Source organism: Dendropsophus ebraccatus, chromosome 12 (genome assembly GCF_027789765.1).
Source record: "Dendropsophus ebraccatus isolate aDenEbr1 chromosome 12, aDenEbr1.pat, whole genome shotgun sequence".
Classification (NCBI taxonomy): domain Eukaryota; kingdom Metazoa; phylum Chordata; class Amphibia; order Anura; family Hylidae; genus Dendropsophus; species Dendropsophus ebraccatus.
In genome coordinates this window covers 63,652,654-63,680,008 of record NC_091465.1, presented here as the reverse complement: position 1 = coordinate 63,680,008, position 27,355 = coordinate 63,652,654, and the positions used below count along the sequence as shown (strand labels likewise).

At 44.1% G+C, this 27,355-nt stretch overlaps 1 protein-coding gene and 1 pseudogene across 1 annotated transcript; both read right to left on the bottom strand.

Annotated features, from left to right (window-relative positions):
* LOC138768726 (dynactin subunit 2-A-like) overlaps nucleotides 1–8,090 on the bottom strand; it is a 48,539-nt pseudogene extending 40,449 nt beyond the window's left edge.
* A 2,183-nt stretch (nucleotides 8,091–10,273) lies between these two features.
* Nucleotides 10,274–23,993, bottom strand: LOC138768725 (mucin-2-like). Its single transcript, XM_069946682.1, has 5 exons — nucleotides 23,986–23,993; nucleotides 22,866–22,959; nucleotides 21,640–21,643; nucleotides 21,351–21,446; nucleotides 10,274–12,522 (listed from the first exon to the last, which is right to left on the bottom strand). Exons 1-5 carry the CDS (start codon nucleotides 23,991–23,993, stop codon nucleotides 10,274–10,276), a joined length of 2,451 nt encoding a protein of 816 aa, XP_069802783.1.
* Between the last annotated feature and the right edge of the window lie 3,362 nt (nucleotides 23,994–27,355).

Genomic DNA, 27,355 nt, shown 5'->3' with positions numbered 1-27,355 from the left:
GACAGGATCACACTGCAGTCATAGGCTCTGGATAAATTCTGTCAGCAATGGATTCACATATCAGATCAACCCATAACAATGAGACTGACCTGTAGGACCCAGTAATAATGCTCAAGTAATGTCATAATAATGCCCCTCTAAGTCAATAATAATGTCCCCCTGTGGCCAGTAATAATGCCCACCCTGTAACCTGATATGCCCCCTGCAGCCAGATAAACCGCTTGCAGTTAGATCTGCCCCTCAGTTAGGTCACTTACTCATAGGTGACAGACCACCATGATGATTTCTTGCAGCTATAATTCATCTATTCAGAACCTGCTAGACAAACATCTTAGGCTCTGTACTTTTACAACAACTTCCTTCCCTTTTCCCTCCTATAAGCTTCCATACAGTTTTAATCGCGCTGTTTGGTATCATGTGTAGTAAAGTGAGTAGGTGTAGTGGGTTTTCCCTTGTATGTAGGATCCTGTGCAGTGCCCTCATATGCTAAGAATGTCCCTACTGTGCCCTCATGTAGTAATAATGACCCCTGCTGTGCCCCATATAGTAATGATGTTCCCTGCTCTGTCCCCATAGTAAATGGCCCCTGCTCTGCCCTATAGTAATGACCCCATAGTAATGTCCCCTGCTCTGTCCCCAAAGTAATGTCTTCCGTAATAATGTCCCCCATAGTAATGTCACCCCCTACCCCAACACAAAAAAAAGCCTTCATACTCACCTGCAGCGAGGTCCAAGGGGAAGAGTGGAGGTGAAGAGGGCAGAGAGTAGATGTCGGCACCTCCTTAAGGCGCAGGTTCGATGATCTGTAACTTGGTGAGCCGGGTGTCCATGCGGGTCCTGGGGGGGGCTGTAAATGCTAGCACTGGGGGTCTGGGGGTACTCAGATCAGGCCGTCCTCTTCCATTGCTTCACGGTCCACTTCTGATGTTCATGTGCCCATTATAGGTGCTTTCACTTGTGGCTAGAGGTCAGCATAGGTACTCTGAGCAATGTTTAGGAGTAATGTTCTTCTGATTCCTCTCTCCTCTCACATACCTTGCCTCTCTATTACATTTTGTATGGCATGTGCTATCCTGTGCTACAGAGATGGGAGATACAAAAATCACATTAGTAGGAGACAAGCACCAGGAATGAGGCCATGTGACCCTTGCTTACAGAATAATATCAGCTACAGACAGTAAAATAGTAAGCAGACAATCTTATTTCAAATAAACCATGTGTGCATAATAAAGATTGGAAAACACCTTTTTCCACTTGGTGGCCCATGACCATGCTGCCCTGAATTGATAAACTTACTTTTATCATGTTGAAGTTAGGTTTGTTTAACTTTTTGCCTCTCTCTCGCACTCTCTCTGTATCTTACTGGTTGACCATCATGTTGTTTATACTGAAGTATCTACTTCTATAGTCAATGTCCTAGACAAGGCAGGGTTGCTTGTTGGTGCCCTCTGTAGTGGCGCACGCCTCGTCATCTTGCCTGTAGTTATGTTCCTAATGTGGTTTTCACAAAACTAGTTTTCCTCTCCCCTGTCATTTCCCAACCCTGCCTCCATAATCTTCTTGTCTTATAAAAGGATTATAATCTAATAATCTATATATTAAATATGTCTGTCCTCTATAGACTTCCGAACACCAGAACCACTTGACCCCAAATTTGGCACACATATAAATTGGGTGCCCGGGTAGGTTAGAAGGGAAGAGAAGGGGGATGGGGAAGTCCGTCCCATAGAGATGAATGGGAGAATCTCCACACTGCACGCACAGGTGACATCATTACAGCTGCATGTCTCCCCGCAATGTACACGTGAGGGAATTAGTGCTCGGCCAGAGCTATAGAGACATAAATGAGCCGATCTACAGCATTATAGTCACAGACAGGGCCGGCCTTACGGTAAATGCCACCATGTGCAAAACCTTTTTTTCGCCCCCCCCCCCCCCCAAGGTAAAAAAGCTGCTTCCGCCTCCCACCCTTCCAGACGGTATCCAACACCCATCACCGCCCCCCCGCCATACACACAACTACCCTCCCAGCCATTCACACAACTACTACTTCCCCCTCAAGCCATAAACGTAACTACCCTCCCAGCAATACAAACAACTACCCCTTCAGCCCCCAGCCATTCAAACAACTATCGCCCCAGCCATACAAACTACAACCACCTTTATTTTTAACGTAATAAAATAAAAGTTTACATTTTTTAAATAATTGTGGTTAAAATTGCCCTATTCTGTTTCAGCTATCAGACTATGCTGGGGGTTGTAGTCCTGAAATATTTCAGCTATCAGGGTATGCTGGGTGTTGAAGTCTTTTAATATTTCCAAAGCAGTAAAGATCCAGAAAGCACCTAAAGGTTGTGTAAAATCTGTAACAGATATAGTATGTGTGACAGTATCGTAAGGCTCGAAACACACACAGCTGTGGCCATCCCATGATATACAACGGCCCATATGCTGGACAAATATTATGTATGTGTGACAATCTGGGAGTTACTCACTCACTGGGATCGCCATCTCCTGGGTCTGAGACGGTTGGCACATCACAAATTGCAGTCCAGTCAGTGCTGTATGCTTTATACTGACCTCAGTCAGCTTTATTTATCTGTTCAAAACATAAGACAAAAGCAACACTTTGCAAATAAAATAAAACCTAGGCCGTCTAGCCACTGTCCAGGGGCGTAACTACCACTGTAGCAGACATAGCAGCTGCTATGGGGCCCACCACATCAGGGGCCCCCCATTGCCTGCTCTTGCCATATGCTGAGCCCCCTAAACTGTCATCATTTTGCAGCACTAGGTGGCCAAGCAGGCATCCGAGGTATTGCAAATGTCCCTTTAACTGCAAGCACTCCTGATGAGCGCTTGCAGGTAGGACTAGACTTGACAGCTAAGTAGTCCGTCAGGAAGGAATGAAGGGGGGCCCAATTGAAAAGTTTGCTATGGGGCCCAGCCATGTCTAGTTACGCCCCTGCCACTGTCTAACACAACACAGCTTCCCTGTCACTTTTGAGCCTACTGCTCAATACTTCCAGTCTCACCAAGACTTGGCTGTAGCTCCCACAGGCCGAGCACTACCTGTGTTCTCCCACCCTGGGAGCCATCACCTGGGAAGCTCTGGGGTCTCTAATAGAGCTCCACCAGGTGGGTTTCAGAGCCTCATTAGCTCTAAGGTTGGAGTGGAGTATCTGGACCAGGAGCTCCACCTGAACTCCAATTCCCACTCCAGAGGCATAGAACTGCCTCTTAAAGTCCCACCATGCCACATATGGAACACTTATACTGCAGTGAGTTCCCAAATGGTCAGAGCAATACAATACCTACCTGACACCGCAGTGTTATCTCCATAGAGTAATGTACTGATATTCAACCAGCAGACAGGGTGTATATCATATGCCACACACAGGGAACATGTCAAATGCCGCACACAGTCATACTGTATGTATGTGTGTGTGTGTGTGTGTGTGTGTGTGTGTGTGTGTATATATATTATAATATATTATATATAAACAAAGCAAGTGAAGGACAGCATCTCCAATGCAAAAGTGCTCTTACTTTATTGTGCCAGTTTGCATAAAAATATACAACGTTTCAGCTCTTTGCCTCGAGCCTTTTTCAAGCATAAAAACATGTGGTATACATCGCCATTTTATATAACACAGACCCAATCACCATATAGTATCAATTAGAATAAGACCAATTATTGTAAGATGGGCGGAACATATCGATCTGCAACTTGTTACGGCCCATATCCATAGGCTATTATTCATTGTCATAATTAGCAACAAAGTATACACATATTCAGACCTCATATCCGACCCCACACAGGCATCCGATCCTTCCACAACAGGACCGCACTCCATCCCAATCATCAGCATTGGACCCGGCACTCAGCGTGTAAACACATTCACAGAGGTGTCACACTGCATACATCTTGATTGGAGAAGTCCCAGCATCATACAGTCACGTGTTCTCTAGGCAGCCTTCTCACATTGTCATAGTAACATATTCAAATGGGCGCCATCTTAGTCTCCACAGCAGCAACCGGGACGCTTTCAGTGATTCCAATACGCCGGTATATTCCACAGTACACCCCTCCAAACCGTCATCTGTCACAATATATTTCATATTCCTTATTCACTTCAGTCCAGGTTCATGGATTCAGAAAGTTCCCATGGTATACAGAGAGTTTATAATGGCAACAAATAAGCGTACCAATCCAGGCTACCGCTCGAGGTTATTTCCGCAAACATTAGCAGAATTCTCCTTTTCATCATATACTCTCCTCCGTGGATTCATCCAACCTCTTCCTTTGAGACAAAGAGACTTCCAGGGGTGGTGTGGGGCACAAGTAAACAACCACGTTAGGTCATGTAGTAATGTTGTCCATAAAACATTTCTCACATTCTGCAGCAACCCTGTGCATGTCAAAACAGAGAGTCACGGGAATCGACAGTGCACTTCCTCCAGTCTGGATATGCGTCCTAGTTGGTTAGAAATCCAATGCTCCATGCGTAGTCCATCTAGAGCAGGGGTACTCAACCACTTTTAGTGAAGGTCCACTTACCGGGGTCTATTGTCAGGTGAAGGTCCGAGCTGAACATCAGTAGGAAATGTGTTTTGTTACTTTTCACAAACGTTCAACTATTTACATACAGAATTGATGCTTATTAGTGGGAAAACTGGCGTTTTTCTCTCTCACCAGCACTTTGATATTGGGTACAAAGGGGGTGACTGGCCTAGTAGTATATAGCCTCCCTGTTGCTCCCCCAGTAGTATATAGTTACCCTGTGCGCTCTCCCCCAGTAGTATATAGTCACCCTGTGCGCTCTCCCCTAGTAGTATATAGCCCCCCTGTGAACTCTCCCCCAGTAGTATATAGCCCCCCTATGAGCTCTCCCCCAGTAGTATATAGCCCCCCCTGTGAGCTCTCCCCCAGTAGTATATAGCCCCCTCTGTGAGCTCTCCCCCCGTAGTATATAGCCCCCCCCTGTGAGCTCTCCCCCCGTAGTATATAGCCCCCCTGTGAGCTCTCCCCCAGTAGTATATAGCCCCCCTGTGAGCTCTCCCCCAGTAGTATATAGCCCCCCTGTGAGCTCTCCCCCAGTAGTATATAGCCCCCTGTGAGCTCTCCCCCAGTAGTATATAGTCCCCAGTGAGCTCCCCCCAGTAGTATATAGCCCCCCTGTGCACTCTCTTCTGTAGTATATAGCCCCCCTGTGCGCTCTCCCCCTGTAGTATATAGCCCCCTGTGAGCTCCCCCCAGTACTATATAGCCCCACTGTGCACTTCCTTCAGTAGTATATAGCCCCCCAGTAGTATATAGCCCCCCCTGTGCGCTCCCCCCAGTAGTATATAGCCCCCCTGTAGTATATAGCGCCCCTGTGTGCTCCCCACAGTAGTATAAAGCCTCCCTGTGCGCTCTCCCCTTATAGATGGCCCCCAGACAAAAAAAAAACACAACTCACCTAGCACCTCGTTCCGTGCTGCCCCTGTCTTCTTCTTTTCACCTGTCGGCTCGGCCCCCGGCTGATACGCGCTCTCTGGGGATATCCTGGGGATTCCCCAGAAGAGCGCGCACCAGTGACCTCAGTGTATGCCGCTGGCCTGTACTTCCGGAATGTTCAGGACGGCGGCGTACACTAAGGTCACTGATGTGCGCTCTGCTGGGGAATCCCTGGGACATCCCGAGAGGGCGCGTATCAGCCGGGGGCCGGGCTGACACTGCCCCAGCACCACAGGCGTACTGAAATCTAAGGACAGTACACCTATGGGGCGTGAGGCATTGCGGTGGGGAGCGGGAAATATGGGGGCCGTCTCGGGACTGGGCGGTTGGGAGGTCTGACCAGGGGTCCGGACAGCTGGCCTCTGCAGACCGGGTTCGGACCACGGTCCGCCAGTTGAGGACCCCTGATCTAGAGAAATTCATAAAACAATATGGCGTATTAAAATGACTTTAAAATAACAGATATATAGATATATATGTATATAATATATATATTACGCTGCATACAGGCTATATGCCATATGCTGCCCTGTGCACAATATTTACTTTACTAATAAACTTTATTTTAGAATTTGGCACCAGAATATGTTTCTGAGCAGCCGTTCAATCACCCCAGCACATGTATGCATTAGGGGAGGAGCCTTCCACTGTCTCCATATCACCCAACTCCAGCATGAGCCATAGAATTACAAAGGGCCAGACTGGGACTTAAAATCAGCCCTGGCACTCAAACCTCAGCAGCCCACATACCATATCCTCCCTGATATATTAGAGATAGCGTTGTACTATACATGCTGTAGCGAATTCTACTCACTACTTCTTAAATATTGAACCTACCATCAACACACATAAAAAAAAAAAATCTTTTGTGCATATTTATGTATTTCAGCAGCACCAAATCCGCAATAGATTAGTTATGTATGTGCCCTTAACGGGAATCTGTGAGGTCCATACCAGGTACAGAGCTGTAGAAAGGTGCGGGGGAGATACAGTATAAGTGACAGGACTTTTAGTCCAGTGTAAACTTTTATAATCATCCTTTTTCTTTACCAGCTGAAGTGTCACAGAGGCGGAGCCTTCCTGCTCTGACTGATTTACATACATGGCGGTGCTGCGGCTGTCACTGTGACACTTCAGCTGGTAATAAAAAGGATGATTATAAAAGGAGTGCTTATAGTGCAATTACGTCCAGTGACTTACAGGAGGCGTCTTCTCTGCATGAATTGCAAGTAACGTTTTTGCTAAAGTTGTTCTCTTTTTCTTGCTCACCTATCATGAAGACTTCTCCGGCCGTGACTCCCCTCTGTAGGATCTACCAGACAAACATTTTAGGATCCTTGCTCCAGCATCATACCCAAGTGTATTACTTCACACAGTAACCTTTGCCAAAGTGTCTGGGGCCCCCCCTAACAAAAGGGCCAATGCCCCACTCACACCTTGGACGTGACCCTATTATTAAAACTTAGTGTTTGTTAATACCCAATAAAAGAATAAATTTAACATGAAGATGAATGTGACACTATTAAAAATACACTCCAGGTCACCAGTATATGAAGTGTATGGATATGGCGGCCCACACAGGCCCTGCCTATACTGTAGCTGCAGACTACTATCCATCGAACAATACTGATGACCGGATGATATATTAAAAGCTGCATAGCCCCTCAACTAGTGTCACTTTGCAAAGAGGGAGCTTTACTGCAGCTTATTTCCAGGGAAGTGAATGGAGCTGAGTTCTAATAGGGTGGCGCTGTTTTTGGAAGAAAACAACCATGTTTTTCTAATTCTGGATAATCCTTTTAAGGAACCTGGTCAGTTTTTTTACAAAGATCCCGGGTCCATTTAAAAAAAAACAAAAAAACAGCTGCCCGGTTTCTGCACTGAATCCGATTCTTCATGTGCAGCAGGCCGCTCTATGCACTAGAAGCAAATCCGTTGCCCAAAGGAAGAAGCTATGTCTGTTAGGGTTCGTTCACATCAGCGTTTGACCATCCGGCACCATTCCGTCTACCTTTTCCGTTTTGGAGTAAACAAAACGGAAACTGGCGGATCCGTTAAAATCCCCATAGACTCCCATGATATTTTAGTGTGCTCCGTTTGCCCTAATTGTGCTCCGTTTGCATGCAATCCGTTCAAGATCCGTTTTTTTGAACGGAGGAAAAATTGTGTTTGCAGTAATTTTCTTTCCGTTTCAAAAAACGGATCACGAACAGAAAGTGCACTTCCGTTTTTTTTTACATTGTAGTCAATGAGGACGGATCTAAAACGGAAGGTATTTTCGTTTACATCCATTTGTTTTCATCCGTTTATGCACTGAGCATGCGCAGAAGCAGCAAGAAACCAAAGAAGAAAAATAAACTGGTAGAAAAACGGATGCTGACTGATGCAAACGGATGCAAACTGATGTACAAAAGTCAGTTTTTTTAAGCCAAAATACAAACGGACCATTAAAAAAAATTAACATTTTGCAATCAGTTTGCATCAGTCTGCTCATCAGTTTATGCTCATCCATTTAATTAATATGGACGGATCCGTTAGAAAAAAAAGAAAAACGCTGATGTGAACGTAGCCTTACCTTTCTCTGCGCCATTACCGCTCTGTTAGCAGTGGGGATCTGCAGTGTTTCTACAGGAAAATTTGCAGCACAGAGGACTTATTGCATATTTTGACATCTGTAAGGAATTAAATGGGAAAATCCTGATAAATCCACTGTATTTCCCGGATGAAAACTGTCATGCTGTGTTTGTGTATAGATGGGATTTCTCATCCCCTCTGCTGCTCCTGTATATGGGGCAGATTTACCACACAGATATTTCATGTGCAAAATGTGCCACAGATAAACCACATGTGACCCTACCCCAACCCCAAACATATGTTCCTATTCCTTACATATACAATAGGCGCACACACACACACACACACACACACACACACACGGACAGAAATGCAGCTGGAGGGGGGCACAACACAGACAACACTATGGGGAGGAGGGGGCCACTTGGAGGAGATGAGGGGGCCACTTAGAGGAGATGAGGGGGCCACTGGGAGGAGATGAGGGGGCCACTTAGAGGAGATGAGGGGGCAACTGAGAGGAGATGAGGGGGGGCCACTGGGAGGAGATGAGGGGGCCACTGAGAGGAGAAGACAGGGAACACACAGGACAGAGCAGGCAGCATGAGGCTTCAGGGTCCCGAGCTGCTGTTTGGCCCCATCAGGCTGCCATACTGTGAGTCCCTCCCCTTCTCTCTGACCCGACAGTTGAAGAAGCAGAAAGCTCCGGAGGAAAGCAGGAGATGAATAGAGAATGTGCAGCATATACTGGAATGCTGCACGTTCTCCAATCTTATATGCAATTGTATAAGGAGGCGAGGGAATCCGGAGGGTTATGGCATTCCGGCAGACAGCTGCACTGCACAACTAACTTAGTAACAGCAGTTAGATGTGCTGTGTGTCTGCAGGAGCGCCCAGACCGAACCACTATGGTATAAGGGGAGGCGATCAGCTAGGGGGCGCTCCTGCAGACAGGCAGCACATCTAACTTCTATATCTAAGTTAGATGTGCAGTGCAGCTCTCTATCTGCCGAAGCGCCCCCTAGCTGGCCAGGAGTGAAGCGCACAGGTCCCACACCCCAAAGGCCGGCCCTGGTCACAGATATGACAGCCAGATCTGTCGGGAGCTCACGAGGAGAGGGTTGGGGAAAAATAGAAATAATAAATAGAAATAAATGGTAGAATAAATAGAAATAAATGGTAGAATGTTCTGGAGATCACGTTTTACCTCATAAAGATGATGTCAGATGGTGTCTGCCCCCCCCCCCCCTCCCCTCCACACATACACACACTAACGGTAGTTGGGAAGGTATAATTAACACACTGACCAGGGTATACCAGGGTAGCGCTGAGTATATTTTCTAGTATAGTATAAAAATCATCTAGTTCATCATCTCCAAGAGTTGTCCCGACAACTAAGATTCAGCCTTGTCACAATCAGATCCAAGGCATCACACACCTGCATTGACTTTGCTAATTTCATGTAGGAACCACTTTATTTGTAACTTTTAAAATGAGCAATACACCGTCACACACAGGTATTATTCCAATGTGTGTCTAGCAATGTACATTTACTTATAGTCTTAATAATGTACCAAATTGGTGTTACTTCCAAAATTTTGACAAATTACACAATTTGAAGATCTTCATTCAGGATTAGGGCAATCAAAACGACAGCTATAACTCCAATGTATTTTTAATGAATCTGTCACTTCATGCTCAGAGCTGAAGTGTCAAGGACGAGTTGCTGAGCCACAGTATGCATGCCTCCTCCCTCCCTGTCTTGATTGACTGATATATTGGAGTCAGTGCTGGAAGTAGTGGTCCCTCAACTTACAATGGCCTGAGGATACAATATTTTCAACATAAAGTGTTCTATTCTGGACCATCGTAATTTCAGACTAGACTCAACATACAATGCTATTGTACAACAATTATGCAGGGCGGGGGGAGGGGCTAAGGCGTGCTTGGGCTTGGCAATGCCTCCTTGACACCTAAGTTCAGAGCGTGATGTAGAGCTGATAAGAGTTTCCTCAGACATCTATAAGTTGAATATGGGTGTGCATGTATATGAGAATACAAGTTATCTAAGGCCCTGGTTCCTGATAGGATCTAGTGGCTCTTCCATCACCTACAAGGACTCCAATAGTATGAATAGAACATGATGGAGGAAAAGCCCTGGTACAGATACTGCATTGCCCCCTCTTATGTTGAATTACATTGCTAAAGATTTGTGAAACAAGAGATTAGAAAGCAAAGAAAGATCAGAGTAGGATGGAAGCTCTCATGATCACTTTGGCCATTGATCAATCTTTCACTATTTGTGGTAGTACTAGGGTAGTCTTTATTGGCACTTATGGTTTTCCTTGTAGACTTAGTTTCTTGAGAGGTGATGGGAATGTTGCTTTTAGAGGTTGCAGATGTAGTAATTATTGTACCATTAGGAACAATGTGTTGAGTACTTTGAGAAGCACTACTTGGTATATTAAAAAGGGTACTAATCATGGTGCTAGAAAAGCTGCTTTTAGAGGAGCTGGAGGTACTTTGTGTAGTGGTTTCCATAACCTTGTTTGTAGTAATGGAATATGGAATAGTAACTGTTGTAGTTCTAGTAGTTGTGATATTGGATAGAGTAGCAGTGAGTTGAGTAGTTTGGGAAGCCACACTTATCATGGTGCTTGGGAAATTGGTTTTGAAGTAGCTAAAAGTACTGTTTGTAGTCGTTTGTATAGCCTGGGAGGTAGTATTGAGATTTGGAATACTAGCTGTAGCAGGATTAGATGTGGTAATTATTGTACTATTAGGAGCTATGGGTTGAGTCATCTGGGAACCCGCACTTGTTCTACTGGTGATGGTACTTGTGGTGCTAAGGAAGCTGGTTATGGAGGAGCTGGGAATACTGTTTATGGAAGTCTGGATATTCTTTACTGTATTACTGAGGTTTGGAATAGTAACTACAGTGGTTTTAGATGTAGGTATCATTGTAGTGATCATTGTAGTACTTGGACTTATGTGTTGCGGAGTCTGAGAAGCGGAATTTGTACTACTTGTGATGGTACTCATGGTGCTATAGAAGCTAGTTTTGGGGGATCTGGAAATACTGTTTGTGGATGTCTGGATATTCTTTACTGTACTACTGAGGTTTGGAATAGTAACTTCAGTGGTTTTAGATGTAGGAATCATTGTAGTATTTGGACTTATGTGTTGCGTAGTCTGGGAAGCTTCACTTGTTCTGTTGGTGATGACACTTATCATGGTGCTAGGGAAATTGGTTTTGGAGGAGCTAAAAGTACTGTTTGTAGTGGTTTGTATAGCCTGGGAGGTAGTAGTGAGGTTTGGAATACTAGCTGTAGTAGAGGAGCTGGAGGTACTTTGTGCAGTGGTTTGGATAACCTTGTTTGTAGTAATGGAATATGGAATAGTAACTGTTGTAGTTCTAATGGTTGTGATATTGGATAGAGTAGTAGTCAGTTGAGTAGTTTGGGACGCCACACTTGTTCTGTTGGTGATGACACTTATCATGGTGCTAGGGAAATTGGTTTTGGCGGAGCTAAAAGTACTGTTTGTAGTCGTTTGTATAGCCTGGTAGGTAGTAGTAAGGCTTGGAATACTAGCTGTAGTAGGGTTAGATGTGGTACTTCTTGTACTATTAGGAGCTATGTGTTGAGTCGTCTGGGAACCTGCACTTGTTCTACTGGTGATGATACTCATGGTGCTAAGGAAGCTGGTTATAGAGGAGCTGGGAATACTGTTTATGGATGTCTGGATATTCTTTACTGTATTATTGAGGTTTGGAATAGTGACTACAGTGGTTTTAGATGTAGGAATCATTGTAGTATTTGGACTCATTTGTTGAGGAGTCTGGGAAGCTGCACTTGTTCTGTTGGTGATAACACTTATCATGGTGCTATGGCAAATGGTTTTCGAGGAGCTGGAAATACTATTTGTAGAGGGTTGGATATTCTTGGTCGTAGTATCGGGTTGTGTAATACTAACTACATTGGTTGTAGATGTAGAACTTTTTTTATTATTAGGAACTTTGCCTTGATTAGACTTAGAAGCAGCATTTTTTTTACCGGTGATGGCATTTATGATGCTACCGGAGGAGCTGGAGGTACTTTCTGTGGAGGTTTGGATATTCTCTGTGTTAGTATTGGAGTATGGAATGGTCACTTCGAGGTCACTTATAGCGTTAACATCATCACTGTCTGTAGCACATTCAGGAACAATGGTTATGTCCAGGTAAGAAAAGTCGCTTGTCAAAGACTGAAGAGGTTCATTGCTCTGTGCCACGTCAGTAGATGTGGTTGTAGTGGTATCTGAAGAACCAGCTATCTTGGTGGAAGAAATATCACTACTATGAAAATTGGTAAGATTGCTCATTGTAGGAGTTTCGGGGTGTCTGGTTGTGGTAAAGTCAGGGCTTCTGTTTGTAGTGGATCCAGCAATGCTCGCAGTGGTAATGATGGTCCCTAGAGTGAAGGAGGGAGAGAAAAATACACCCGATTTTAACACAGCTTTTATCACTCGCTATAGTATGCAACACAACTGTGTAAAGAAGGCTTTAACATCAAATTGGGAAATTTTGAAAAATGACCCCCTCCTGAGAGATCATATATCTATAAGACCTAGATGCATCTTTAGGAGAGGGAAAACGATAAAGAATCTTGTTGCTTCTTCTTTACCAAAACATCAAAAAAAGAATAACATACTAATGAATAGTGGTTTACTTAGTCCACTCACTTCAGGAGCTTTTAGATGTGGACAAAACCGATGTAAATGCTGACACAAGCGAAAAAGCATCGAGGTACCAGGGGAGGATAAACGTTATTTCATCAAACAACATCTCACATGCCTTGTCCATGTGGTATGAAATATATTGGGAGGCCAACTAACCCGTTACATGTACGCATTAAGCATCACTGATACAATATCTCACACAAATTCGAGAAACGTGGGGGAGATTTATCAAAGGGTGTACAATTAAGACTGGTGCAAACTGGCCACAGCAACCAATTACTGCTCAGCTTTCCTTTTACCAGAGCTGGAAGCTGAGCTGTGATTGGTTGCTGTGGGCAGTTTGCACCAGTCTAAATTTTACACCCTTTGATAAATCTCCCCCATAGTGTTTCTAAACATTTCCTATCACATCATAATAGTGACGCTAACCTGCTCTACATTACCCCTATAGAACAGACCCCCCCAGGATTTTATCATGCTATGCAGGAAGGAAATGTTTTGGATTTTCCGTTTCAATTCGTTATGCCCAGATGGTCTTAATGAGTCTCTGAAATGGGTATTTTAATTCGCATTACTAATATTTTTTATAATGAGATTGTTTTTAATTTTTTTGTGAGAGCACTTTATGTATTTATGCTATATGTATTTATGTATTTATGAGGGCATATAGATATAATGGGGGAGATTTATCAAACATGTTGTAAAGTGAAACTGGCTCAGTTGCCCCTAGCAACCAATCAGATTCCACCTTTCATTCCTTTGTGGTTGTGTCCCATAGGACTTGTTGTATTGCAGTATGTGATGTATAGTTGCTAACAGTCCTGGTTTTGCCGGGACTGTTCCGATTCTGAGGAGACAGCCCCGGCAAAACCATGTCCCGGGAAGCTCCGCCGCCTTCCAGCGTGAGTGATGTCACTCATGCAGAGCAGGGAGAGGAGTCCCTGGGGGACTAGAAGAACCATACTGGTGAGGTAAGTATAGCTTTTTTTTTGTTTTAAATACAGATGAAGGGACAAGAGGATTATGAAGGGGTACTGGTATGATGATGAAGGGACAGGAGGAGGATGAAGGGGGAAGTAGTATGATGATGGAGGGGCAGGAGGATGAGTTGGGTCGTACTATGATGATGGAAGGGAAGGAGGATGATGGGGTAGTAGTATGACGATGGAGGGGGAAGGAGGATTAGAGGGGTACTATGATGATGGAGGGGCAGGAGGATAAAGGGGGTAGTAGTATGATGATATGGGGTGCAGCTGCATCATATGGGTACAAACGGCCAGTAGGTACAATCAGTAAGTATAATGCTATCTCTGAGTCTCAGCCTGCTGGGGCATGTAATATACTGGCGACTTGAAACTGGGGTGTATAATATACTGGGGACCTAATACTGGGGGTTGTAATGTTCCTTTTGTGTTGTTCTGAGTGTAAATTCTAACTGGAAAATTTTGAACCCACACCCATGATAGGCCACACCCCACCGAGGCCACACCCACAATAAGCCACATCCTTTTTTAATGCTAAAGTGTCCCTAGAAAAAAATTTCAAATGTTGGCAACTATGTGTGATGTGCAATCCTAGGTTTCGATTCACTGTCTCTTCGCTGTGCATTCGAGCCTGAAGTGCACAGGCGATTTCGTGTTTGGTGCGTTCCACCCTTGAAACGCATAGAGGAATGACGCCACTTTCGATCCGCCGGGACATGGTGCGTTCCACTGTGTGGAGCGCAGAGTGTTTCCGGCCACTTGCATGTTGACGTCACTTCCGCCGCACCACCCGGTGTGTGGAGAACAGACAGAGCGACAGGACTGTAGTTAGATGTACATTTGTGAACACTACTTTAGGCTTGATAAAGGTGATAACGGATAACCGAAATGTGTTGCCTGTGACCTATTAGACTTCTGTGATGTGTGACTCAAATAAACCCGTTTACCGCTGGTGAATCCTGAGTGGACTTGTTACATGCCTACTTGAGGGGGATATAGGTAAGGTGCTTTATCTATCCCCCATGTGGAGTGAGTATCACATATTTTCTCTTGGCGCCCCCTACTGATTGTTTATCATTTATTCTGAGCGCAATCCTGGTTTCTTTCTGTTTTCTTGCTATCTTACTGTCACTTGGGTTAGAAAGGCGCCACTGATGAGCTAAAAAAAATCCGCGCACTTCTATCCTCCTCTATATACCCAAAGCCGTTCAGCATTTTGAGACTTTTTAAAAGCTTGCAAGTATCGTGTATACTAAATTTTTGTTTTAAAGCCAGAAAATTTGGATAAAAAGTAACAAACGACAAATCCCCCCCCCCTCCCCATTGTGATCAAGTGTACTCACGTAGCAGTGCTTAGTTTGCAAATTTAAAAAAAACATCACATCTTTTTATTTGGAAAGATAAGAAATTATTTTAAGAGCCCACCTCTTAAAATAGTGCTCTGTATGTTTTCAACTTGAAATGTCTACAACCCCTGGCTCTGTCATCCTTTGGCTATCAGGACTGCTTGGGAATTGTAGTTCTGGAACAGTTGGATATGTCTTAGAGACTAGTCAAAAATTTTGATTGCTTGGGCTCTGGCCGTCAAGAAATTGCTAGGACCAGCGGAGATAAGTATTTCCTAAACATGTTTACTCCCCACTTTGTCTTCATGAGGGAAGACGGACGGTCTATGGGACCATTGATTACGTTTTTCTCTAAAGGCCCTTTAACACAAGAAGATTGTACATTATATACTTTGAATTTAACCAATAATTGTGTGATCAAATGATCAAACATTAGTCGTTAATCGTATCTTTTGTGCCGACATAAAAATCTTGGTTCATTTTAGTGCAAATTTCGGTGCAAACAAACATCACTTGGTCAATTGCAGGGATCAGTGGGAGTACACTGAGGAAAAGTGGGAAAGAAAGGAAAAAAATGGCGTACGTCCCACTCAAAAACTATTGGCTGAAAAGATCTCAGAAATTAGAAACAAATTTAAAAGAAGCGGAAATCGCGCTGAATTCCTATTGCATGATTTGGACCAAATCCATGCAAATGGCCTGAATTTTCGTGAACTTTAGTGGACCAAGGATGACTAAAGATTTGTTAGTGCTGTTAGTATGGAACTAGGTATGTATGTTTTATGTGCTAGGGGAAAAAAAACTGATGAAAAGTAATGTGGCAATTGCCAATTTAAAAATTATTTTTATCCCCCTTGTCCATAAAGAAATTTCTGCAGAACAAGATGATTCAGGTGAAAAAGTTAAAATAGAATGGAAGAAGTGTATCACACACATACAGTAATTCCAGCTATAGCAATTAAAAGAGTGAAAATGTAAGTGAACCTGTACTTCTATTGGGCTATGTTCACTCACCATAAAATAAAGGTAAAATCCATCTGTAAATGTGTGAAATTTAAAACAAGGTGTGAACAGGTTTTTAAAAAATGCTGTATTTTGCAAAAGCAAGTTGTAAATAATGAGCATGTTTATTATTTGGACGTTCGTAATTAATTTTATATGTTATTCTATATGGTGTGCGCACTGCCGGCCAATTTCCCACTGACTTTTGTGTTCACACAAAGTATTTTCTTAAGACAATTAAAACAACGTCTGTTCTTGTACAGAGAAATGTTTTGTATTAAAATCAATGCAAATGGCTTTCGTTGTTCACACAATGTCATGAACAAAGGCCGTGGAAATAATTGCCAGGTTAATTATTTCTAGCCGTAGTGCATTAAAATTAATGCAATTTTTACTGCAATAACGGACATTGTTTGACACTCACAACATGGCTGTTGTTCTTGTATTGTGTAAGCATAGCCTAATAGAGCTTGTTAATATATTGAAGATACGGCCATATTTTTCTTTATATTTTATGGCGTGTGAACATAGCCTGAAGGTTTGCTAGGAGAGTTAGATGCTCAATGCATATTCTTCTTCTCTAAAACCATTCACATTCTACATTCACTTTTACTTAATCATTATGAATCTTCATCTGATCGGTGTGCAGTTGCTTTTGCCACCAGAAGATCAGATATCTATGGATACGACCACGCGGGGTGAGTTCTGTGCTCGATTGCTATCCTGATCCAATAGGGCACAATTTACCCTGTCTGTATTTATCGGTACCTGATCTTCCAGCAACAGGAGCGACTGCTTACCGATTGTATGCAGATCCATAATGACGGGTATGCTTTAAATATAGAATGATCAGAAAAGAACACACGCTGATGGCCACCATCACACATTTACGAAGGCAACAGGTTTTTCGAAGGTGCCAACAACAATACAATAAACCATACACATTATTAAAAGTTTCAATGTAAGAAAAAAAAATTATCACTTTGAAAATGTTAACTACAGAAATGCATCTGTATATATAATTTATATAGCAATGACACCTCTTGGGACCATCTCAGAGCAGACAGCTATCAGTTTTCTGCAGTCCTTGCACTTACCTGAGCTCAGCCATCCGCTTAGGAAGTACAAGGCTGTGACGGTGAGAATCATGGTGCTCTGTTCACCTCCAGTATTGGTTTCTCTTATATATACTGGAGGTAGAGCTCTCCATAGAAACTAGAGGAGGTGCCAGCAGTCAAGTCTGGTGTCAACAAAAGAGAGAAAAAAAAAAGCAGATCATGTATTATAACTATTATATATGAGAAGAAAAAATTATAAAAAGTGATTTAAAAAATCCCAGCAAAACCAATATGATACTGATAAAAGCTATAGATCATGACTAGTGATGAGCGAGCATGCTCGTCCGAGCTTGGTACTCGTTCGAGTATTAGGGTACTCTATGGTACTCGTTTCTCGGACGAGCATCTCACGATACTCAAAAAAATGGCATCATCCGTTTCCTGTAAGTTTGGGTGCAATTTCTCAGCCAATCAACATGCAGGAGACTCTTTGGTACATCCTGTGATCACGTGGGACCCATACATGTCGATAGCAGAGATTGGTTGGCCAGATCAGATGACCCTGCCATATAAAAATTTGTGCGAGCGGCACTCGTTTCACATGCACGCTGGAAGAGAATAGAGACAGAGCTGCAGCTTGTCAGGGAGAGCGTTAGGGAGGGAATTAGCGTTTCAGTAGGCAGGGATACTATAGAAAGAACCCAACAGCCCTTGTAAGGGCTTAAAATCTTTATTTTTTTGGATTACTCTAGACTGCTGGCTGGGACTAGCAGTGCAGCTAACACGATTTTAGCAGCACACTGTAGTGATCGGCTGCTGGTAGAATGAAGTCCTCAGTACTATTATATTTTTTTGTGGCTGGTGCTACTGCTATTGTACATTGTATTGCTGTGATTTGTAGTACAGCTGCATAGAACCTCACTGCTCATTGTCCCGTGTAACAGGTGGCATAGACCATATATCACTACTTACAGACAGACTATATGACAACCTCCAAAAACTAGTGAACGACTCTAATCAGAGAAGAAGTGTAACTGCACTCTCTTATAGGGTCGCCAAAAGCAAATTCCGCACATTGCGCCATCTACCTTGAGGCAGGCCCTGTTGACAACCTCCAAAAACTAGTGTGACCAGTATATTTTCTAATTTCTTTATTTCTTAGTGCAGCCATCAGGGGCGTAGCTAGGATTTATGGGGCCCCATGCAAAAAACTGTATGGGGCCCCATGAATCCTGTACGCCCCCCCCCCCCCCCCCCCCCCCGGCAAACACAAACAATGACGCACATATACACACACAGAGGCACCATTAACGTGTATACAGATACGCCATTGACATACACACATATATACAGATACGCCATTGACATACACACATATATACGCTGTAATGTGATTACACTAGTGCTGATGTATACACCATGAATAGACTGTACACAGGAAAATCATCTCAGTGTAATAAGAAATACTGAACCAGAAATAAAAGAAAATGCAGCAGATATTAATGGTGGGTTCTTTTATTAGAGCCGAGCATTAATAGAAGCTGCTGCAGAACATCTTTGGGAGCAAACCTGTCAATCACTTGAGACACTACTGACATACACAAACACACACATATACACCAGTGCTACAGACATTGCTGACATACACACACACACACATATATAGCCACAGATACATACACATAGTGACATATAAATATATACACAGATACATATATACACACACTGACATATACATATACCCACAGATACATATATACACTCACTGACACACATACACAGCACTTACAGCTCCCAGGCTTCCCCCTCCTCCTCCTGTAGTCCGGGCTGATCTTCACATAGAAGTATTGAGGACCTTTGGGTCATGTGACCCAAAGGTCCTTCATCCCTCTCCTGTGCCGTCTGGAAGGTCCTGCTCCTCTGTTCAGCCCGCTCACCCGGCACTACAGTGAGGGGGCTAAACAGTGCAGTGGGGGTCCCTCTTCCTCTCTGGACCCCTGGGGGAGCGGGGTACCTAACATGAAGGCAGGGCAGGCTTCCTCGGGCCCCTTTCCTGCAGGGGCCCCATAGCAGTCGCCTTCCCTGCCTTCATAGTAGCTATGCCACTGGCAGCCATATTTAAAGGGGTAGTGCGACGGTAAAGAATTATTCACAGAATAACACACATTATAAAGTTATACAACTTTGTAATGTATGTTATGTCTGTGAATGGCCCCCTTCCCCGTGTCTCACCACCCCCACCCGTGTACCAGGTGCACTGTGTGTTATTCTGTGAATAATTCTTTACCACCGCACTACCCCTTTAAGCTCACTGCTAATTGCCCTGTGTAAGAGGGTGGCATACAGTATATAGCAGCACTTACCCACAGATTGTATACGACAACCTTCAAAAACTAGTGTGATAAGTATATTTTCTTATTTCTTTTTTTCTTAGTGCAGTCATATCCAAGCTCACTGCTAATTGCCCTTTGTAAGAGGATAGCATACAGTATATAGCAGCACATACCCACAGATTGTATTTGACAAGTTGTATTTGCCCTGTGTAAGAGGGTGGCATACCGTATATAGGAGCACTTACCCACAGATTGTATTTGACAACCTCCAAAAACTAGCGTGACCAGTATATTTTCTTATTTCTTAGTGCAGCCATATTCATGCTCACTGCCCTGTGTAAGAGGGTGGCATACAGTATATAGCAGTACTTACACTTAGCCTCTGAGGAGGAGGCAAGGTCAGCCACAAGACCGGTTGGAAGAGGAAGAGGGGTGGGAAGAGGGAGAAGCAGGGGCAGAACAAGTAGATCAGCAACTGTTTCAAACTCCCGTGACCAGGCCTAGATGTTCGCAAATCTGGAGGTTCTTTAAAGAAATTGCGGATGATCGACGGACTGTAGTGTGCAACCTGTGCCACGCCAGGATCAGCAGGGGAGCCACCACTACCTGCATGCACAGGCATATGAGTGCTAAACACCCTACTCAGTGAAACCAAGGACGTTCAGTTACTGCAACTCACACCCCTGCTTCTTCCCCTGTGTCACATGCTGGCTCTGTCAGTCCCCCCGTCCAGGCCCCAGGCACGAGCGCCTCCCGCCCTACACTCACCCCTTCACCTCCACTATGCTCCACACCCTCCAGCAAGGTGTCCAAGCGAAGCATTAAACTGTCCCTACAACAGACCTTTGAATGGAAGCGCAAATACACTGCCACTCACTCACATGCACAAGCCCTAAATGTGCACATAGGCAAACTGTTGAGCCTGGAGATGCTGCCATATCGGCTGGTAGAGACAGAGGCATTTAGGAACCTCATGGCGGTGGCTACCCCTCGGTAGGTTTTGGGAGGTTCCACGTCTGCCTCATCTAAAGGCCGGTAAAGGCCACTTTATGGTCTTTTTTTTTTTATCCTCAATTTCAATTTTCAAATTACATCGACTTCAATTCAAGTGATATTTTGCAGGACTCTCTGGTCATCTATTGTATTTAGCATCCTTGTGTTGTCCATTTCGAACCATACTATCTGTGGATGTCAACTTGCGGGTGTCCTCTGACGTCCTTTCATTTTTTAGCTGTTTTAAAGGCAGTAGTAAGCTGCTCATTAAAGCCCACTTTATGGCCTATTTTTTAATCTTTAATTTCAATTTCAACTCTAATTCGACCAATAGTTGAATTCAAATTCGACTATTTTGCAGGGCTGTCTGATCATCTATTGTATCTCCGTGGTGTCAGGCTCAGTTTTTGGGTGGTTCATATGCTACCTCTGTTTTAATGGTTCCCTGTGTTTTCACTGCCGTGCTGTGTGAGGCTAAATTTTGGGGTGGTTCACGTGCCCACGCGTTGGAATTCCACCCTTCAGATGGTAGCCAGGGTATACCAGCATTGCAGAGCCATTGTGGAATGCCAGATGTCAACCTTGGCAAGAAGCGGTAGTCAGGTCAGTCAGCTTCCTCAAATCTACAATGAGGAGTGGACGTGGATGTCTGCTGTCTGTCAGGTACTGGGCCCCTTTGAGGAGTCAACACAGATGGTCAGCGGCGATGCCGCCATCATCAGCCTCACCATCCCGTTGCTGTGTCTGCTTTAAATCTCCCTGCTCAGCCTGAAGTCTGAGACTTTGCCTTCATCTCAGGAGACGGTGGAAGATCATCCGCCGCTAGATAGCCAGCCCACCCTCACGTCTGTTTCTCAGCACGAAGTACTGCTGCCGCGACTGAAGAGGGTACCCATGCTCAATGCTCAGCTGTTGAGCGTGCATGGCCTGAAGAGTAGGAACTGGTGGAGGAGGAAATTGAGAGTCAGCCTATTGTGAAGAGGGAATTCTTGCGTGTTGACACCCTGGCGCACATGGCTGACTATGTTAGGCTATCTTTCCCGTGACCCTCGGGTTAAATAATTTCTTGACAACACCGATTACTGGGTGTTCACCCTCCTGGACCCTCGGTACAAGCAGAACTTTTCCACTCACATTCCTGCCAAAGAATGCAGCATGAGAGTGAATCAATATCAACAGGCCCTGGTGCAGAAGCTGAAAATTTACTTCCCATCTGACACCACTAGCGCCAGAGGACGTAGTTCTGTGGGCCAAAAAGCGGGGGAGAGGAGGGGTGGAACAGGCAGCAGGGGAACACTCACTAAGGCCTTTGACAGTTTCATGGCACCCCAGCAAGACTATGTCCCCAATCTAGACAGAGTAGGGGGGAGGCCTTCAGAAAGATGGTGAGGGAGTACCTTGCTGACAATACCAACGTCCTTCCCGATCACTCTGCTACATACAACTACTGGGTTGCAAAGCTGGATACGTGGCCCGAACTGGCGTTTTACGCCTTGGAGGTGCTGGGCTGCCTTGCCATTAGTGTGTGTCAGAGCGGGTCTTCAGTGCAGCTGATGGCATCATCACTGATAAGTGCACCCGTCTGTCAACTGACAGCGCTGACAGGCTGACGTTTATAAAAAATGAACAAAGCCTGGATTTCACCTAAATTCAACTGCCCACACGTGGAAAGCAGCTCAAGATGAGGATTCTTCGTTTATCTTCTCCTCCTCTTCCTCCTCCTTCAATTCTCAGCCAACAGCCAATTCTTGTTCCGCCATGCTGTGTCTGGCATAATTTTTGGGAGGCTCACCTGCTACCGCTTCTACCTGGGTCACTCTGTCCTCACCACCATGCTGTGTCTGGTATAACTTTTGGGAGGCTCACTTGCTACCTCACTTTTAATGTTTTCTATGTGTTCCTACTGCCATACTTGTCTGGCATAATTTTTGGAGGCTCACTTGCTACCTCACTTTTAATGGTTCTCTGTGTCCTCACTGCCATGCTGTGTCAAGTCAAATTTTTGGGAGGTTCCATGCCTGCCTCATCTAAAGGCCACTTAACGGTGTTTTTGTTTAAGGTTTAATTTCAATTTTCAAAGCACACCGCAGACATTCACTCCATAGCTTCTTCTCGCAACTTATGGTGCCTCGGGGTACACCGCTATTGAAACCGCAGCAGTGTGAACAGGTGATCACGTGGATAGAACATACAAACTTCATACAGATGTTGTCCTTGGTGGAATTTGAATCCGGGACTCCAGCACTGCAAGGTTACAGTGCTAACCACTGAGCCACTCAAATTCAAATTCAAACTCAATTTCAAACTCAAAGTCAAAATCAAACTCAAAATCAAATCAACACTCTCCAAGGATTTTTTACCTTCATAGTGACCTTTAGCCCTTCGACCGTGGTCGCATGTGCCTTGCCCATCTTGGTCTGGGTCTGCACTATTATCTTGAAGTTGACCACTGGGCTGTTGCCCGGAATTTGGCGTAATGGTGCAATTAGGCAGCCTCAGAGGCATCCATGCAATGCTGCCCCTGCTGTTCTCTGTCCATTTCTGTGGTGTTCCGTGGTGTCAGTTTTTGGGTGGTTCATATGCTACCTCTGTTTTAATGGTTCCCTGTGTTCTAACTGCCATGTTGTCAGGCTAAATTTTGGGGTGGTTCATATGCTAACTGTTTTAATCCTTAATTGTGTGATCACTGCCATACTGTTGCCAAGAATTTGGCGAAATGGTACGATTAGGCAGCCTCAGACGAATCCATGCATGCTGCCCCCTCTGTTTCCTGTCCATTTCCGTGTTTTTTCCATCATTTTCTGAGGTTGACAGGTTTTCACATGACCTTCCCTGTGCCGAGCTTGGGTCCCCTGAAAAAATGCTTCAGTTTCTCATTGACATCAATGGGGTTTGTTACTCGAAACGAGCACCGGAGTATCGGGAAATATTTGTCTCGAGTAAGGAGCACCCGAGCATTTTAGTACTTGCTCATCACTTATGATGATGCAAAAAAATTATTCCCCAACCAGCCCTGTAGGTGGGAAAAAAAGAGAGCTATGGCTCTTAGAAGGGGAGGAGGAGAGTGCTGCTATAGTGTGACCTGTACATACTGTACGTGCATCAATGACCTTTGATCATGAAGGGGTTAAATTGTTGTATGTAGTACCACAGATTGTAAGCCCTCGCAGGCAGGGTTCTATGTACCAGTCTGCCATTTACCTTCATGCAATGTGTTTTTGATCCTGTAATGTTCTGTTCTGTCACCCCCTGTTCTGTCACTTGTATAGCACTCTGGGATCAAGGGCCCTTTATGAATAAATAATAGTATAATTTAGCCGATTATCGTTCCATTTGATAGAGAGAATGATCATTGGCAGATCATTTTTTTAGGTCCAGAACTAAAATCATGGGACGTCGGGCGCGTATCGCTATGTCTAATAGTGATGCGTGGCCGATGGCTGGATGATTGTAGTATAAAATGTTAAAGTATTTACTTACCTTACCATGTTCCCCAATGTCCTCTGGCGTTCCCTGGTCTCTTCTGTTCACTTCTGACCTGGTCTCTGCACTGACTGGCCACTCAGCCAATCACTGGCCAAGACAGGGCCGGTCCAGTGATTGGCTGAGTGGCCTGTCAGTGCAGAGACTAAGCCAGAATCTGAGCTGCAGCTGCAGACACCGGGGAAAGCCCAAGGACAAGTAAGGTAAATACTTATATTATTTTACACTAAATGTAAAGGCAGTGCGGACATCGAGAACGATGTCCATGCAGCCCTTGTTGCCTGATAGTTGGCCTGTGTAATTGCTCAGTAAACAAGTGCCGATATAGCAGATCAGCACTCATTTACACTTTATGATTAGGCCGTGTAATAGGACCCTAAGGGGGACATTTATTAAGTCCGGCGTTTTTTACGCCGGACTTATAAATGTCCCCGCATCTCCGGCGCTACGGAGATTTATGTAGAGGCGGACTGCCTTTACATTAATCCCGTGCGCGTCGGTGCGCACAGCCGAAAACCTACGCCAGCTGAAAGGTGGAGTAGGTTTTCGGCGTATCTTTTGGTGTAAAAAATGATAAATCCTGCGGACTCTGAGTCCGCGCCCCCAGTTCCGCCCCCTCCACACCCCCTCCCCGCCCCCCCCGGCGTACCAAGTGGAAAGGGGCGATTTGCAAATATTTTATTCGCAAATGGACGTTTTGCGAATAAAATATTCGCAAATCGCCTATTTCCGACGAAAAATACACATTTTGGTGATGATACATGTCGCCCTAAGTGTTCAATTTCCCTGCAGTGCCACCACCCTTTATCCAGACCACATTTTGTGTGTTCGCTTTTGGGTCCACCACACGTTGTGCATAGCGTCCAATTCTTGGAGAAGACCCCAATAGAAGCCCCCTTTTCAAAGCACTTTTGGGAGGCCTTTTCCGATTTACAAAGGTTCTATTGCAACTAATATGCCAACTGTATAATAAATAGACAAGCTGGCTCCTTCAGAGTGAGACACAGCCACTCTGGCTAATAGATAAAGGCTGTGAATGTAAACAACACTTTAAATACTCAGATTGTATTCATTTTACAATATTTTTTGAATAATTACAATATTATATGACTAATGCCCTCCCCAAAAGAAAATACTGTATATATACTGTATTCTATTATAGTGTGCTATCTTATATTCTATTGTACTACCTTACTTTCCCTGAATGTTGCCTTTATGTTCAGTGAATACTCCATACTATAACCCTTTAACACGTTGTATTGGGATTAACATATCTTTACAATGACCATGTATCGCCTTCACACTGCAACTAGGTCTATAGAAATCTCCAGGGGTTATTGCATTGTTTTTTCTTGTAATGTGCAGTTGATGTGACAACCACAGACACAACATAAAATGTCACGAATACAAGAGTGATCCTTATATACCAGTCCTCAGGAATGCTGTAGAGACTTGGGGTGTCTTATGTAACAGAACCTTCTAGCAGACCTTGTTCATCCTTGTATTATAAGGAGGCATCTGGAATTTTACTGGGGATGTATCTGGAATTTTTAGAGTGCGGGAATTTGAGATATCAGGGGCGTTGTGAAGGGGGTTTATCTCAGAGGAGATTATCCCTTTAAGTACAGATGAAGGCTATGTTCACACTACGTATATGTACGGCCGTAGTGTGAACCGCGAATATTCGCCCGTAGTTTTGAGGTTGATGCGTACGCTGGAAAGTATACGATATACGGCTGCACAGTGCACACTACATATGAGCCTACGGCCTGATCGTAAGCCGACCCGTAAAAAATGAAGAAGACCATTGTTTGCGGCCGGAACTGTGCATATTCACGGCCGTGGATTGACAGGCGGTCCGTACGGAGTACTTAAAAAATAGCCGGCAATAATGCCGAATGCCGATGCCTCTAATAGTTAATATATTAAATTAATAAAACACATTTTCTTTGTAATAAAGTCCCTTTCGTTGTTCAATAATTTAATTCTAACGAATCCATCATTGTGCAATTAAATATACTGTTAAAATAAATATATATATAAATAAATGTATATTTATATATATATATATATATATATATTTTTTTTTTTTACAGTATATTTAATTGCTAAATGATGGATTCGTTAGAATTAAATTATTGAACAACGAAACTGATTTTATTACAACAAAAATATGTTTTATTAATTAAATATTAATTAGTACAGGAAGCTCCATTAAGCCTTTAATTCATATACCCGGTAATAGAGCATTCTGTACTAATCAACACTTTACTTTAATTAAAACATCAAATGTTTCTTCTAATTATGTTATCACAATAGCATTATTAGAAGAAACATTTTGAATTATATGTGCGCTCAGCTGATTGGCTGATCGGCTCAGCGCACATATAAAGAGCCGCTCCGCAGCACAGTGACTTCATTGTGCTGCGGACCAGCGAAGAGGACACATCGGGACATCGGATGGTGAGTATAAAGCTCTCCCCACCCCCTCCCCAGCACTGCACCCATCCCAGTAAGGAAGGAGGGGTCACTTAACCCCTTCCTTGCTGGGATGGGTGCAGTCTGACATCAGTCTGACCCCCAAGGGGTTAAGGGGGATGCAATACATCCTCCCTTAACCCCTTTGGGCCAGACTGTAAGCAGCGATCTGTAAAGATGCTGCATACTGTAAGGTGCACAACACCGCTCACAATGATGGGTGTTGTGCTCCTGTTTGTGTGTTTTTTGTGTGTTTCTCCCTTTTTGTTTTTCAGATATCGGTATCCTGTGGATTACGTTGGATTCGATGGACTACGACGATGACCAGCGGTTGTTTGGTGTTTTTTTTTTTAAATAAAATGGTCAATGAGGGGTGTGGGGGTGTTTTAATTTGAATAAAAAAATTTCTTTACTTTATAGACTTAGTAGTGGAAGCCGTCTAATAGACGGAATCCATTACTAAGTCGGGGCCTAGTGTTAGCTGGTATAAAATGGCTAACACTAATCCCCTATTATTACCCAAGTACCCAATGCCACCAGGGGTACTGGAAAGAGCCGGGTGCCAGTAGTCCTGGAGCGTCAAAATTGGCGCTCCTGGACTGGGGCGGCAGCAGGCTGGTAAGATTTAGGCTGGGGAGGGCCTAAACCAATGGCTCTTCCCACCCTGGTGTTACCAGGCTGCTGTTGCTTGGTTTTTAACCCAGCTGGTTATAATAATAGGGGGGACCCCTATGCTTTTTTTTATTTTTTATTTATTTATTTAAAAAAAAACCCGCATAGGGTCCCCCCTATTTTTATAACCAGCCGGGTTAAAAACCAAGCAACAGCAGCCTGGTAACATCAGGGTGGGAAGAGCCATTGGTTTAGGTTCTCCCCAATGGTAATAATG